This window comes from Dermacentor variabilis, chromosome 10 (assembly GCF_050947875.1).
Source record: "Dermacentor variabilis isolate Ectoservices chromosome 10, ASM5094787v1, whole genome shotgun sequence".
Lineage (NCBI taxonomy): Eukaryota > Metazoa > Arthropoda > Arachnida > Ixodida > Ixodidae > Dermacentor > Dermacentor variabilis.
Window position 1 is genome coordinate 40,407,134 of NC_134577.1, and position 14,374 is coordinate 40,421,507.

General features: G+C 41.1%; 1 protein-coding gene across 1 annotated transcript in view; it reads left to right on the top strand.

Annotated features, from left to right (window-relative positions):
- LOC142560387 (Na(+)/H(+) exchange regulatory cofactor NHE-RF1-like) overlaps nt 1-9,083 on the top strand; it is a 54,424-nt gene extending 45,341 nt beyond the window's left edge. The window contains exons 4-5 of the mRNA XM_075672448.1: nt 835-924; nt 5,221-9,083. Of these exons, the coding sequence (XP_075528563.1) occupies nt 835-924; nt 5,221-5,499 (369 nt within the window). The 3' untranslated portion in view covers nt 5,500-9,083. The remainder of the gene's footprint in view (nt 1-834; nt 925-5,220) is intronic.
- The last annotated feature ends 5,291 nt before the right edge of the window (nt 9,084-14,374 follow it).

Sequence of the window (14,374 nt, forward strand, 5' to 3'; positions counted from 1 at the left end):
GTCTTCAAATTTTTTAGCTTACCACCACGTTCCCCCATGCTGCCTGGAAAGACTACAAATAGCACCAGTGTGCTTTGGCAAGTTTTTAAGATTCTCCACATTAAAGAAAGCATTGCTTGTGGGTCACCTGCCACAATGATTCTGTGGCTGTAACATTCTGTCTTTAAGCACGAGCTCATTGGTTCAATTCCCAGCTCCGCAAAGTGCATTTTGTAGGAGACAGAATGCTAAAAGACTCATATGATTACATTTACGTGCAAGGGAAACAATGGCTGACCATCTTAATCCAGGGCCCTCCACAACAGGCCCCTGAATTAAGCTCAAAGGCAGTGTCATTGGATAATACAGTAATGTGTTGCTTAGAGGCATGGCTGCATGGTAACAGCACAAGTGCGAAGCAATTGACTTTGTGGACATAGTAAAACCTTAAATGCTCAAGTATTGGTCTTGCGATTAATGCTGGAATGATCCTGACATCTTACCTTGTATACCATGGACAAAGAAAGTCAGAAAGCTGAGATCATGTTGCAGGGGCCTGTTGATTTTGATCGTTGGTCTTGATGTGCCCACTGATAGATGTGTCTGGCTGTAGCAACCAGTCTGATGATTTAATTTTGAGCCTATTGTTAAAACCATTATATACTACTACTTTGCTGATAACGAGACTCTCCATATCAGATGAAATGTTGGTGTCCGCTACTGGAAATGAATTGAAGTTTTCCTCAGAAAGAGCCAGTTACTCCAGTCTCTCTTAGATGAGTAAGAACTTGCAACCGAGAAAGTGATAGTGCTGGTTTGTAGACATAACTGCTTCCCTTGTCCTCAATCGTGCAGAGGCGACAGAGTGGCTTGGAAGGAAAGGAGGATGCAGAAGAGGAGGAAAGCCGTTCCTCGGAGCCTGAACCCGTACCAGCAAAAGCAGAGGTGGGTAGAACAAAGGGGGGATCCTCTGCAGCTTTTAACATAGAATTTGTCCTTATCGCCATCATAGAACTTAGCATATTGAACTTAGCAAGTAGGCCATCTGGTAAAAGTATTCACTGTTTCAAGTCTTCTGCACTTCGACGTAATAATTCTTTGGAAACCTGGAAAGTGGAGAGAAGTAATTAATAAAGCGAAAATGAGACATCCACTGAAACGTAGCGAAGTGCTACAAGAGAAACTTTGCCGACCCTGACAAATACATCTGCCTTTTGTTTCATACAGCATTGGTACACATTCCTCAAAACAAAGTACACAGAGTGCGCCAGGTGACACAACTTAGGGAAGCATGCCGGATAGATAATGAGAAAAATAAAAAGCGTGTGGGAAGTCAAAGGTGAGCAAAAGGGGGAATAGCAAGAGTGAAATCGTGGGATTGTGGGGCACGGCTTTTTCTGTGGCTTCTTCTGGTCCATGATGCCATGCCACCGTAGGCAGTGCTGCAAGTGTTGCAAATTTATCGCCGGCACGTCTTAAGCACTGTGCAGCTTAGCTGAAGGACAAATGTACTAATTACTGCCAGACAGCTCCGACAAACGGGAGGTGTAGTTTCTCCATTCATGTGGTAGTGCCTCTTGACTAGTATTTCTCAGTAGACAATTTCAAGTTTCTTGTATGTTTCTTGTGCTAAATAAATACTCAATTGTTACACACCACATGGTCATGTAAAATTCATGTTTAATTTAATGCAGGTTAACTAATACTTGGATCAACGTCTATAGGGCTTTCATAGATTGTGAAAGGCATTTGATTCACTGGGGATATCAGCAGTCATGGAGGCTTTGTATAATCATGGAGTACAGAAGGCATACCTTATTACCTTAGGAAGTATCTATAGAGATTCCACAGATATGTTGCTTCTCCACAAGGAAAGCAGAAAATTACCTATCAATAAAGGAGACACAATCTCTCCAATGCAATTAACTGCATGTTTAGAAATATTCAAGCTATTAGATTGGGAAGAAGTAGGAGTGAGTATCAATGACGAATATCTCAACAACTTTTGTTTTGCAGCTGAATATGTCCTGCTCAACAACACTGGGGATGAATTGCAATATATGATTGAGGGCCTTAACCGAGAAAGTTTAAGAGTAGGGTTGAAGATTAATATGCTGAAGACAAAGGTAATGTTCAATAGCTGGGTAAGGGAACAAGAATTCGTGATTGCCTGTCATCCTCTAGCTCAGTACCACTATTCGTCACTCGTTGACGGCGACTGCCCATTTACGCTTGGACATGTCATTCCTTGCAAAGTAAAACATTTTTTTCAATTCACAAAAGAATTCAAGCACGCAATCACTAGGCAGTCAATCATAATCGTGTTCTGGAAGCGTACATTGCTCCTCCGCAGGAACTGAACAGCAGGAATCATAGAGCAGCGAAAACCTAAACCTGGAACCAGAAGTGGCTTAGAGGATAACACAGCATTTTGCTGTCCACTTATATCAGTTGATACTTGTTTTATGCATGTATGGGAGCCATAATTCATGATTATTTTCTGTCACATCTATTCTCTTTGTGTTATGTGGCATTCTGAGACTTGCGACAACAGCAGTATGGTAGCATGCAAGCCACTTGTGGAGATTGCAAAGAATGGATAATGAAAACAATCATTATGAAACCTGTTCCACGTGTCTTTCCTACTGAGGCTAAGGTACAATTACCCGCTAAATATTTAATTGACTATGAAGTGAATTTCAGACCATTTTGCATTATTATTCAATACTAGAGTGCTTCACATTCTTTTTAGCATTTCTCAAGGTTTGATGCCTAATAAGAAATTGGCACTTTAGATGCATTATTCTTCAACATTCCCTCTCTAAGATTTGTAAGGTTGAGGATGACACAGGTGGCCAATAGAGTGCAAGTGATTTGGTGAACTGTCAAGGTTTGTAGGTACTGCCGAGCGAAGGTCATAACATTGGTATTGCAGAATGTGTGCAAGAAGTGTCAATGATGCTTCTGACATGGACGCCAGTGGAACACACATTGCATATTCTCATGGTTGCAAGACAGAAACAATATGCATGTGCACATTCTTTCATTTATTGCCTCCTGGCTTTTGATTCCCTGATCTCAGTGGGACTGTAAAGCTATGCAGTATGTGGCAGCGGGAATTGTAAACCATGCGTTTTCACCCAAGTGTGGTGTTGACCAGTATTTTTTTCTAGTGGGTGCTTAGAACAAGCCTGTGAGCTTCACAATTAGAAATTTCACATGCAGTAGCACATATTGCTTTGATCTTGCACACCAGTGTTCAACATAGCAGCATTTTGCCATGAAGTAGCCTCGGTTGCAATTACTTGCATACCGTATTTATATGCTGTACTAATTTTCCAACATGCACATACAGTCGAACCTTACTACAGAAAACATGTGCATGTCGAATCAGTGGTTATGTGTGACTTTGTTATAGCAATTATAACAAGTTTGTATGGGCACATGCAGCAGGCTTCTCTGCAGCACAGTGGAAGCCAGTGATGTTTGTAACAGTTAAACTGTTGACAGCATGGTTTGGCGTCCCACCATTTCTGCTGGTTTCAAGTGTCTTGATAATCTGCAAGCTTAACTAAACATGTTCTCACATTTTATGGGTGATGTGCCTGAAGCTATGACGAACACCATCTTTGTTCGCAATGGCATTGTGAAAGGGACCATTGCGGCTTACTGACCCACATGAAAATTGCGGCGGAGGTGGCACATAAGCAGCCTGTGCATATTTCGAACTTCTGGCGATGCCCACAATCGAAGGCAGCGGACTTAGGTTCATGAAGTGCCGAAGTATTCATAGCATGCCTATTGAGCAGGCATGCTATGAATACACACCTACAACAGAAAAAGGCAATAGTGCTGCTGTTTTTCATGCCTCAGTCAATCGTTGGCTTGGTTCAAGTAAGCGTTTAGTCAAGTCCAGGCTGTTTGTCAATTTACATGATTTTATATACAGTATTTTGGCTATGTCACGCTATTTCTTGAAACTTGCAGCATTCATTACGATGAGGTTCACCTGCACACAGTTTAGCGTTGGCTACAATCCTCTGCATGCTGTACTTAATTATAATGTTCACATGTGTCTCCAATAAAACATGAGAAAAAGATGTATATATTTCCGGACACCTGAACATACCCAACAAATAGTGTTGGGTACTAGTCATGATCATCTTTGCTAGGTAATACTGTTAGATCCATTTTGGGGTGAGGCATGTGACCGAGCTCGTTGGCATGTGAAGATCCAGAGATCCAGATGTTCTGACCCTCCCCATAAAATTTGTGTGCTCACTGCTGGCATACGGGAAGTGACAAACTCATGAAGTCCTTCCCACACTAATCATCATCATCATCATCATCATCAACTAATCATTATCACCATCAATCACCATCTTAGTCTGACCCGAAACCAGAATCTGTGCGTGCTTGTTGGTAATCCATGATGACGTACAGCATACCAGTGGAAAAAAGTATTTCGTCCACTGGTGTGTTGTGCAACATTATCTGTTACTGAGAGCATGCAGATTGAAACAAAACCCTGCATTCTCTGAGGCAGGAAAATGCTTATGGGTCACAATGCTTCACTCCCTTAATCCTAGGTCGTGAGAAACTTTGACAGTTATAAACTGCGTGAACAAACAAAAGGGCCAGTAGAAGCAGCGCACAAAGCAGGCACAATTGTGGTACAGATGTACATTGCAAAAGGGGGGCAAAAAAATCGGTAACAGTAATAGCTGGTAAAAACTTGGAAAGTGTTTGCTTGTGATACTGTCTCATTTGTTTCCTTGATCTCCCTTCATACTTCGAGAGGTGCTTTAGAAATGGTGCTCAATGTCCGCATTTCGATCACGGCTCCCTTTTTTCTAACTTAACATAACTGTTACATGTAGTCTACTTTTATTTCTTGCCTAAAACCAAACCTTTCACATGGCCAGATGAAAATGCAACCAGTTAATTTGATTTTCCAAACAGATCTTCAGTTTCAAAATTCATAGCAAGAGCAAGTATCTGTGTTGAGATTTGCCAAATGACAGTGAAAGAAGTGGGCTTTCGGCTTGAAAAAACTTGTGTTCAAATCTAACAGTCACCGCTTGAACACTCTTTGTGAATTGGTATCAGGTCAGAGTTCAGAAGGCCGGCAGATAATTTACGTCCATTCCAAGCATAGGGAAAGTTGGTATAGCCATTTTTATCATTGGCTTCAGTGGGGGATAATATAGCTTGTCACAGAACGGCATGCCCTCTCTCCAGGTGCCTGCAAGAGAGGAGCCAAGTAGTGCTGGTGACAAGGTGACAGAGACCCTCGCCACCGGAATGAATCAAGCAGACTCAAGCCCTGAAGCCAAGCCCGCACCACCAACAGAGCCTGCACCGTCAGAATCGGCCAATGCCACGAGCAACGGTTCTCTCAACATGCTCAACATGAGTGCCTCCGAGATGCGGCAGCTGCTGGCGCAGCGCAAGAAGCACGATCCGAAAAAGATCCAGATGGACCTGAAGAAAAAGTATGAGCTTATTGAGCAGATGTGAGCAATTTGTATCTTCTGTCGAACGACGCTATTAGTTATGTGTGGCTGGTCCCAGCACACATTTTGTGTGCGAGTGTAATAGGTATTTTACATCTCTCCTTTTTATCTGGGAGCTGGGAGGGTTGTGTGCCTGGGCGAATGTGCAACTCTGGATACACTCTTCTCTAGATTCAGCTCTGGATTTACAAAGCACCGATTGCATTCTTTTTTTAGACAATGCTGATTTCGGTGCTGTCTATTAAGGAATGGGGCAACCATATGTGAGAGAAGAGTTTGGGAATTTGGCAGCATTGGTATGTTGCTGATATAGGTGCTGTCAGTAAAAAATTATCGCCTTTTCTGCATGCCTGACGAGATAACTGTTCATGTTGGTAATAGATTTAGCTTTTTTACACCATGTGGCTATTCAGCAATTTGGCAAGAATTGTTTTCTGATAACAATGTTGTTAAGCTATTGTTTCAGGTGGAACAGCAGTTGTCTCAGTGTTGAGGGGAACAGTATTGACAACTGTCTGTTCAGCTAATCAACCTTGTTATAATTAGTTGCAGCATACTGATATATGTCACTGGTAAAGTAAACATTTTCCCGCTGATCACTTTTGTTACGTAAAGGGGCTATTGCCAGTTACTTTTCTGTGTCAAATGTGATCCTGTGCTTCATCATAGGACAATTAATTTTTTTTATGCATCTTCTGTTCTCTGAGGCTGCCTTTGACTTGAGATTGAAGGCTGTGCTTGGCATGGGCATTCCTTCGGACTTTTGAAACAAAACTAATTGGGCCCTCATGAGATCCTTGTTGCATGGGTCCTTAAAATTTTTGCTATCACCTTAAGCTGTTGAGATAATCATTGTGTTTCGAGGGCACATCATTGTAGGAGGCGAAGAATGTTATTGGTACGTTTGTTTCATTGTGTGTTGCAGATGTTGCCACATTCCAAATGTTACAGCAAATATGTTACAGACTAGACGTGGGTGGATAGCGAAACTGATTGTTATAGCTGAGTTGTTCCTAATGTAAACAGCTTGATTTGTAAACAGCTTGTAAATGTAAACAGCTTGAATATGTAAAAATTCGACTCGGTGAACAATCTGTGGATGAAAATTCACCTTGGAATGAAGCTCAGATCAAATATTTACATTTTTGCACATTTATGCATGCACTTGTGTGTTGACTGTAGACGGCCATTCCTGGTGAACTTGCATTCTCACTATGGAGGCGGGGCTCCAACTATAACAACAAAAGGCTAACTTTGGCATTTTGTCTTTTGAAGCTCTATAGGTGCAATTATAAAATGTTGATCACGTTTCCAGGACAGGCACTCTATTTAGGATGCCTGTTGGACATGCTGAGTTAGCATAAAACTTCAGAAATAAGGCTTTTTAAATATTCTATATAAGTTTAGATTAAAGATTGTGTCAATGGAAATGTACCACTTGCGAAGGCACTGTTATGCCACATACAAACTTACCTTTGTACTTTAAGGTTAACTGTGTAAAGGTTGCTTATATTTGATTTCTATGAAGCCAAAACTTCAACGTTTCAGGAATAGTTGGTTTACAGTTGGTGTAAAAAGATTGTGGGATCCAGGACACTCTAAAGTGCAATTTCATTCCAGTTTTTGGTGGTGTACATTAGTGCATACAGCAAATCTGAAGTCCAGGCTGCTTGCTTGGGCTCGGGAAATACTTAGCTTTTTCTTAGTTTCTGCATCTGACAAAACTGACAAACACTGTACTTGTTGGGCGACATATTGATCAGCCTTCCATTGCTCATTATCACTATGATGCGCAGCCAGAAATTCGACACAGCCTTTTCCGATTTTTCCAATCTAGGTGTTGTAGGTGATCTTGCTAATTCACGAGCAACTTTGGTACCGAAAGGCATTGGGTGGTTTCGATTGAAAGCATTCAATGAAGTAGAAAGTGCATTGACGCTTGTAATATCAGAACCTTCCTTGTGCCTTAGGACGTATTTCACAGCACATAAGTGCCATTGCGTCTAGTTCCAAATAAGTGCTTTAGAATATTTCCAGACGTAGTACCATCACAGGGTCTTGTAGCCAATGCATAAAACTGTTGAAGCCTCTGGGGTCTGCCTCATTTTGATGAGACGCAAATATTGTGTGTGGTTGTTATACACTTATGATTGTGAAAGATTTTCATAATTTGCATTTATGTCTACTGTGTGTGAAAGGTTTGACATTCATGCAAGGTAACAACGTGGAGGAAAACACCTGATTTGAATTCGCGACTGTCTGTTGTAGTCTTCACTCCGAAATCAAAATGGTACCATGATTCATATCCTTTGACATCAGAGCTCTTCAGCAAGTGTCTAATAACAATGTTCGAGCCTGCATGCCTGCTATAGTCGTTACTTGAATACTTGGTTGGGTGTTTCCTTTCACACTGGCGCACCCTGTAGGTGCATAATGTTATGGATGATGTATTGTGTAGGATGACAATTAAAGTTCTAGCATGTACTATTGCTGGATTGAAGTGTTGAAAAAAGTAGTAGTATTAAAGTTTCTGCCCTCAAGAAATACGGTGACCATCATTTTCAATGTGGGCCTTTTATTTCTGTATGAAAGCTATTGGGTATCTGCATGGATGTAAAAACTATCAATTTCTACGAGTTCTTTGTCCACGTTGAGCATTGTGTCTGCAAAAATAAGATCAAAACTGAACAATATCTGCACATTCCTTTTTTTCTATGTGCGTTGTATAACTGGACCAAGTACACTGCATATGTATTTTATCTGTAGCAGCGTTGAAGCTTTGGACCTGGTTTCCTAAATATTTTTTGTTTTTATACCTGATTGTCTTTGGAGCATTTTTTTGATGCCTGATGCTGCATTTTTGCACACTTGTTTTTTTTTTTTTTTAACAGAAGCCTTGTTGGACGTTGTTATTCTGTCCAGCCTAGTTTCGATGCAACAGCCACTTATGGAAGTGCTGTTTCTGACTGCACGACAACATTCCTGTTGTTTGATTCAAGAGGAGGGTTTTCATTGTTTTTGTGGTGTATGTGTGTGCGAGTGTGCTGAAACATTCGCTTGATATTGTGGTGAAACGCACGTCGTCTTTTGCAGTTGCACCATCTCATCATATATTTGTGAGATGAACGTTACTCGGAGTTTGATCTAGTTTTGTTTAATATGTGTTTATACCATGAAAACTCAACTTCTCACAAGGTGTTTGAGCTGTCTAGAATGTAATTTTGGTCCAGCTACAGTGCACCAAAATTACTGCCAGCTCAACATAATTTGATGGCACTCTGTATTTGCCTAAAGGTCGTTTTTTTTTTTTAACATTTGCTTTCATGAGGTGGTCACAGCTCTCATTGTGGCCAGGGTTTGGGGCACATCAGTGCACTGTTTTTAAGCACTCTACTCTCCATAAGTGCCTGAACAAAGTTTGTGGCATCCCGCTGCCAAGATATATCCCCTCCTTGTGGGGCATCACCAAGTGCCTTTATCTAATCCCGAATCTGATTGACCTCTTTTGTCGCTGTCTGTGAAATGGAAGACTTAATTTTGCTGGCTGTGTCTTTTCAAATACCAGCAATAAAAGTTTATTGAACAATTTGTTTGTCAAATTTTTTTTCACTTGCACTGCTTCGGGAGCTACTTCCTGGAGTTCTCTTGTGCCGCCTAACGATCGAGCCGCGAAAACCAGAGCCACGCTGTTGTGGGGCGACTCTCGATTAATTTTGGCCACCTGGGGCTTTTTAACGTGCACCTAAATCTACTGCACAAGCGTGTTTTGAATTCCGCCACTGTTGAAATGTGGCCGCAGCGGCCGGGATCGACCCCGCGACCTTGAACTCAACAGTGCAACACCATATCCACTGGTGACTAGGGCTGCCGGTCTGCCCTCAAATGCCAAGAGTATTGTTTGCATGTAGCCGCAAATCGCTGAAATAAATTTCACACTATCTCATCCTAGACTGCATTGTCTACACTGTCTACTCATCCACAGATAGGAGGGGACGATGTCCACCTTTGATGTTCGTGTTTGGGGAAATCATTTAACGACGTGGTTTGGGCAATATTCACGTTCTTTCTTTTTCTTTGTTTGGGGTGCTGTGAGGGCAGGTTATTAGCGATGTAGTTCAGTCGATTTTTACATGCTAGGGGGAGGCGGGGGGGAGGGGTACTTTTGTGGTCTTGGCGATGTTCATGTTTGACGTGTTGGGGAAAACCAAATAACGGCGTGGCCAGTCCACCTTTCCGAACACCGCCCATATATTCCATTCAGAAGAAGACTGTTTGGCATGTGGAGGTGGAATCAGTCGATCTCGACAGCCGCCTTGCTTATGCAAGGCTGCCTCTCTTGTAAATATTGTAAATACATATTTATATGTGACTTCCGCAACGTAACAAATTAGTGAGAGGTGTGAGGTATCCACGAGAAACAACCGAGTTCCGCAGGGGTCGTCTCCTCCGACTAGGCAGCATGACGGACGAAAGAGGACCCGAAATGGCGCGGCCCACATCAACGCCTACAAACACGACGGTTGTGCTGAATCAGCCGCGGGATCCGGGAACGTTCTGCGGCACCGACCACCTCGACGTGGAAGACAGGATCGCCACGAATGAGCGTGTAAGTGCCCACAACGAATGGTATGATGATGATGATGTCCTTGATGAGTTTGGCGCTTACCCACTCGCGGGGATTGGCCAAGAGTCGGGCAGACTTTGCTTCTGACGATTACGTTGGCTAACTTCGTCTTCTGCTTACAAGGCGCGAATAAGGTGTGGAATGGCAACTACAAGGAAGAGCTTAATTAGTAGCAAGAAAATAACAATAAATAGCTTGTTATTTCTAAAGCAATATGTGCCTCATGAGGCGGAAAATGCGGCGTTGTCATGACTACCGGTGGTCCGAAAGGTGTTCGAACCCATATGACCAGTGGTGGGAGTCGAACTCAGAACCTTTGGTTTAAGGTGAAGTTAAAGCCCCCGAGATCACGACCATTGGGGCAGTCCACCTTACTGTAATTTCTGTCAACCTTAATCCATTTTAATCCTGCTCAATCCACATTCCTCTGATTTCTACCAACCTTAATTACCTTAATTCCTTTTATTACACCTTAACCACCTTGCTATAATTTGTACCAACGTTATTCTACTTTACTGTAATTTGTATCAGCGTTAACCCAGATTAATCCACATTAACCCTCTTTAATGCAGCTTAGTCAACTGCGCTTTAATTTGTACCAACCTTAATGTACCTTAATTCACTTAAATCCACCTTGAACTAAATTGCAACAACCTTTCTCTGCCTTAATCCTCTGTAATCCACCTTAATCCCCGCTGCTCTAATTTGTGCCAAACTTGATCCACGTTAATACACTTTAATCCACCGTGATCCCCATGAATACACCTTAATTCACCCTAATTCACTTTCATTCACCTTCATTGATTTTACTTCCCCCTAATTCATTTCATTTAACCTTAAGACACCTTACTTAGCTTTTTCTAACTTCGATTCACTCTGCTTCACTGCAATTCACTTTATTTCGCTTTAATTCACGAGAATTGCCCATAGTAACCACTAATTATCGCTGTTATACCATTTGCAGTCTTCTACATCACTATCCAGGTCATAAGCTGATGACGTCGCATTGATTTTTCGGATCACTCGTGGAGAACGTCGGTTTTTCTGGCACATGGGAGCTATGTTGCTTTAATTCACATTCAAAGGCACTACCTTATTTCTACAATTAAATAGCAAGAAAATATCAACAAACAGTTTATTTTACCTCCATCAGGTGATGCTACAATCAGCAGGCAGCATATCCAGGGTCCCAGCGAAAAGAGCCACTATTGAGCGTATTGTTTACGAAATTAAATCTTAGTAGCAAGAAAATACCAATGTAGGGTTTATTGCACCACCATAAGGAGATGCTACCATCAGCAGGCAGCATATCCAGGGCCCCAGCGAAAATCGGTGTTACTGAGCGCAATGTTTACGAAATAGTTTCGTAGCAAGAAAATGCCAATATATGGCTAATTTCACCGCCATCAGGTGGTGCTATAACCGGCAGATAGCAAACAAAGGGCCCCAGCGAAAATCCGTGTTACTGAGCGCATATTTTACGCAATAACAGTTTAGAAAGAAGAAAATACCAATATATAGCTTATTTCACCGCCATCAGGTGCTGCTACAATCAGCAGACAGCACGTCCAGGGCCCCAGTGAAAATACGTACTACCGAGCGCAATGTCTTCGAAATTACAATAGCGAGAAGATACCAACAAATACTTTCTTTTTCTCCAAAAGGGGACGCCACAATCAGTAAACCCTTTAGGATGGGTGCTACTGAGTGCATTTTTAGGAAAGTGCAATTTTGTAACAAAGAAATGTCAAAAAATAGTGTATTTCTACACCAACAGATGGCGCCACAATCTGCAATCCCGTATTTCGGGCCCAAACGGAAAAAAAGGCTCTACAGGTCGCATCATTCTGAACGCTCTCTTTTTCAACGGGGCCCCAAATATCGGATTTGCCGATTGTTGCGTCATCTGTTGGTGAACAAATACACTACTTACCGGTATTTTATGGCTTCTAAATTTCACTTTCCTAAAGATAAGCTCAGTAGCGCTTATTTTACGGTGTTTGCTGATTTTAGCGTCATCTGTTAGCAAAAACAAAAACAATTTGTTGCTATTGCCTTGCCATTGCTCTGCATTTTTCTAAATTATACGCTCAGTAGTCCCTATTTTCGTACGAAACCTGATCAGGGGGCTCTGCTGATCGTAGCTTTACCTGTTAACGAAGAAATAAACTATTTATTGTATTTTCTTCCTACTAAATTGCATTGAATAATGCAGCGGCTTTTAGTATGAGAGTATTACGTGTCCAATGAGGCAGAAAAGCCGGCGTTGTCCGCAACGAATGGTACCAAAAATCAATGCGACGTCATCAGTGCCTTGTAGGACGTCAGTAGTAATATAGAAGATTACAAATTGTATAACAATGTTAATTAGTTGATATTATGACTACTTAAGGTGAATTATAGTGAAGTAAAGTGAATTCAAGGTAGAACACGTTGAGGTGACTTAAGGTGCAGCAAAGTGGATTAAAGTTGATTAAGGTTATTACGAATGACAATAAGGTCGATTCACGTGAATTAATTTGGATTAAGGCGGATTCAGGTTCGTACAAATTGTTGAAAGGCGGATTATTGTGGATTAAGGTGTATTGATGGTGATACAAACTAGAGCAATGTAGATTATGTAGAATTAAAGTGAATTAAATTGAAATAAAGAGGATTAGGGTTGCCACAAATTACACTAAGATGGATTAAGGTGGATTAAAGTAAATTACCGTTTGTATGAATAAGAGCAAGATGGATTAACATTGCTACAAATTAGATCAAGGGGATTAAGTTGGAATAAAGTGGATTAAGGTTGGCACAAATTACAGTTAAGTGGCATAGCGCAGTACAAATTGGAGCAAGATGGATTAAAGTCTGTGAAGGTGAAATAAGGTGTATTAAAGTGGATTAAGGTTGGTACGAATTACAATAAAGTAGATTAAAGTGGATTATCGTGAATTAACATAGAATAAGGTTGGTACTGATTAGAGTCAAGTGTATTAAGGTGGAATAATGTGGATTAAACTTGGCACTAATTAGAGTAAGGTGGGTTACGGTGGATTAAGGTAGATTTGTGATGGTTTTAATGGTGATAACTTACGGAAGTGCCATTGCTTTTGCATTCAAATCACGCAAGAATACTGAAGTGACTGACAATTATTTACCTAGTATTATGCGTAGGTAGCGTTTTTTTGCGTGCTTGGCTTAAATGCCGCAGAGCAATTTCATGACACACTATTTCTTACACAGCACTAATGTCATCGATTTCTTTTAATTTCCAGCGTGTGCGCGATATACTTAACGCGCACACATGCTTTCTCAATGTCACGGTTATATACTGAGGGGGTTTCCTTTATCTTGGGGGAGGGGTGGCGGAAAGAGCAATGTAGCAGCTGCAAAAGACCAATAAATAGTCGATTTCTTCGCCAACAGGCAGTTACAGTGATCAAACCCCGTATTCAGGGCACGAAAGCTTTAATCCATCTTAGGTAATTTGGCTACAATTTGTAACTACCTTAGTCCACGTTATTAAACCTTAATCCACTTTAATACCCGTAAATTCACATTAATCTACCCTAATTAACTTTAATTCACTTTCATTCATTTTACTTCACCCTTATACACTGTACACCACCTTAAACACCTTAATTTAACTTTTTCTAACTCCAGTTCACTGTAATTTCATTTAATTCACTTCATTACACATAATAGCTAATTAACATTGTTATACAATTTGTAGTCTTCTATACTACTACTGACGTCCTACAAGACACTAATGACATCGCATTGATTTTTGGTACTATTCGTTGCGGACAACGCCGGCTTTTCTGCCTCATGGGACACGTAATACTTTCGTACTAAAAGCCGCTGCATAAATTAATGGAATTTAGTAGAAAGAAAATACAACAAATAGTTTATTTCTTCGTTAACAGGCAAAGCTACGATCAGCAGAGCCCCTTAATCAGGTTTCGAACGAAAATAGGGACTACTGAGCGTATAATTTAGAAAAATGCAGAGCAATGGCAAGACAATAGCAAGAAATTGTTTTTGTTTTTGCTAACAGATGACGCTAAAATCAGCAAACACCGTAATATAAGCGCTACTGAGCTTATTTTTAGGAAAGTGAAATTTAGAAGCCATAAAATACCGGTAAATAGTGTATTTGTTCACCAACAGATGACGCAACAATCGGCAAATCCGATATTTGGGGCCCCGTTGAAAAAAGGAGCGTTCAGAATGATGCGACCTGTAGAGCCTTTTTTTCCGTTTGGGC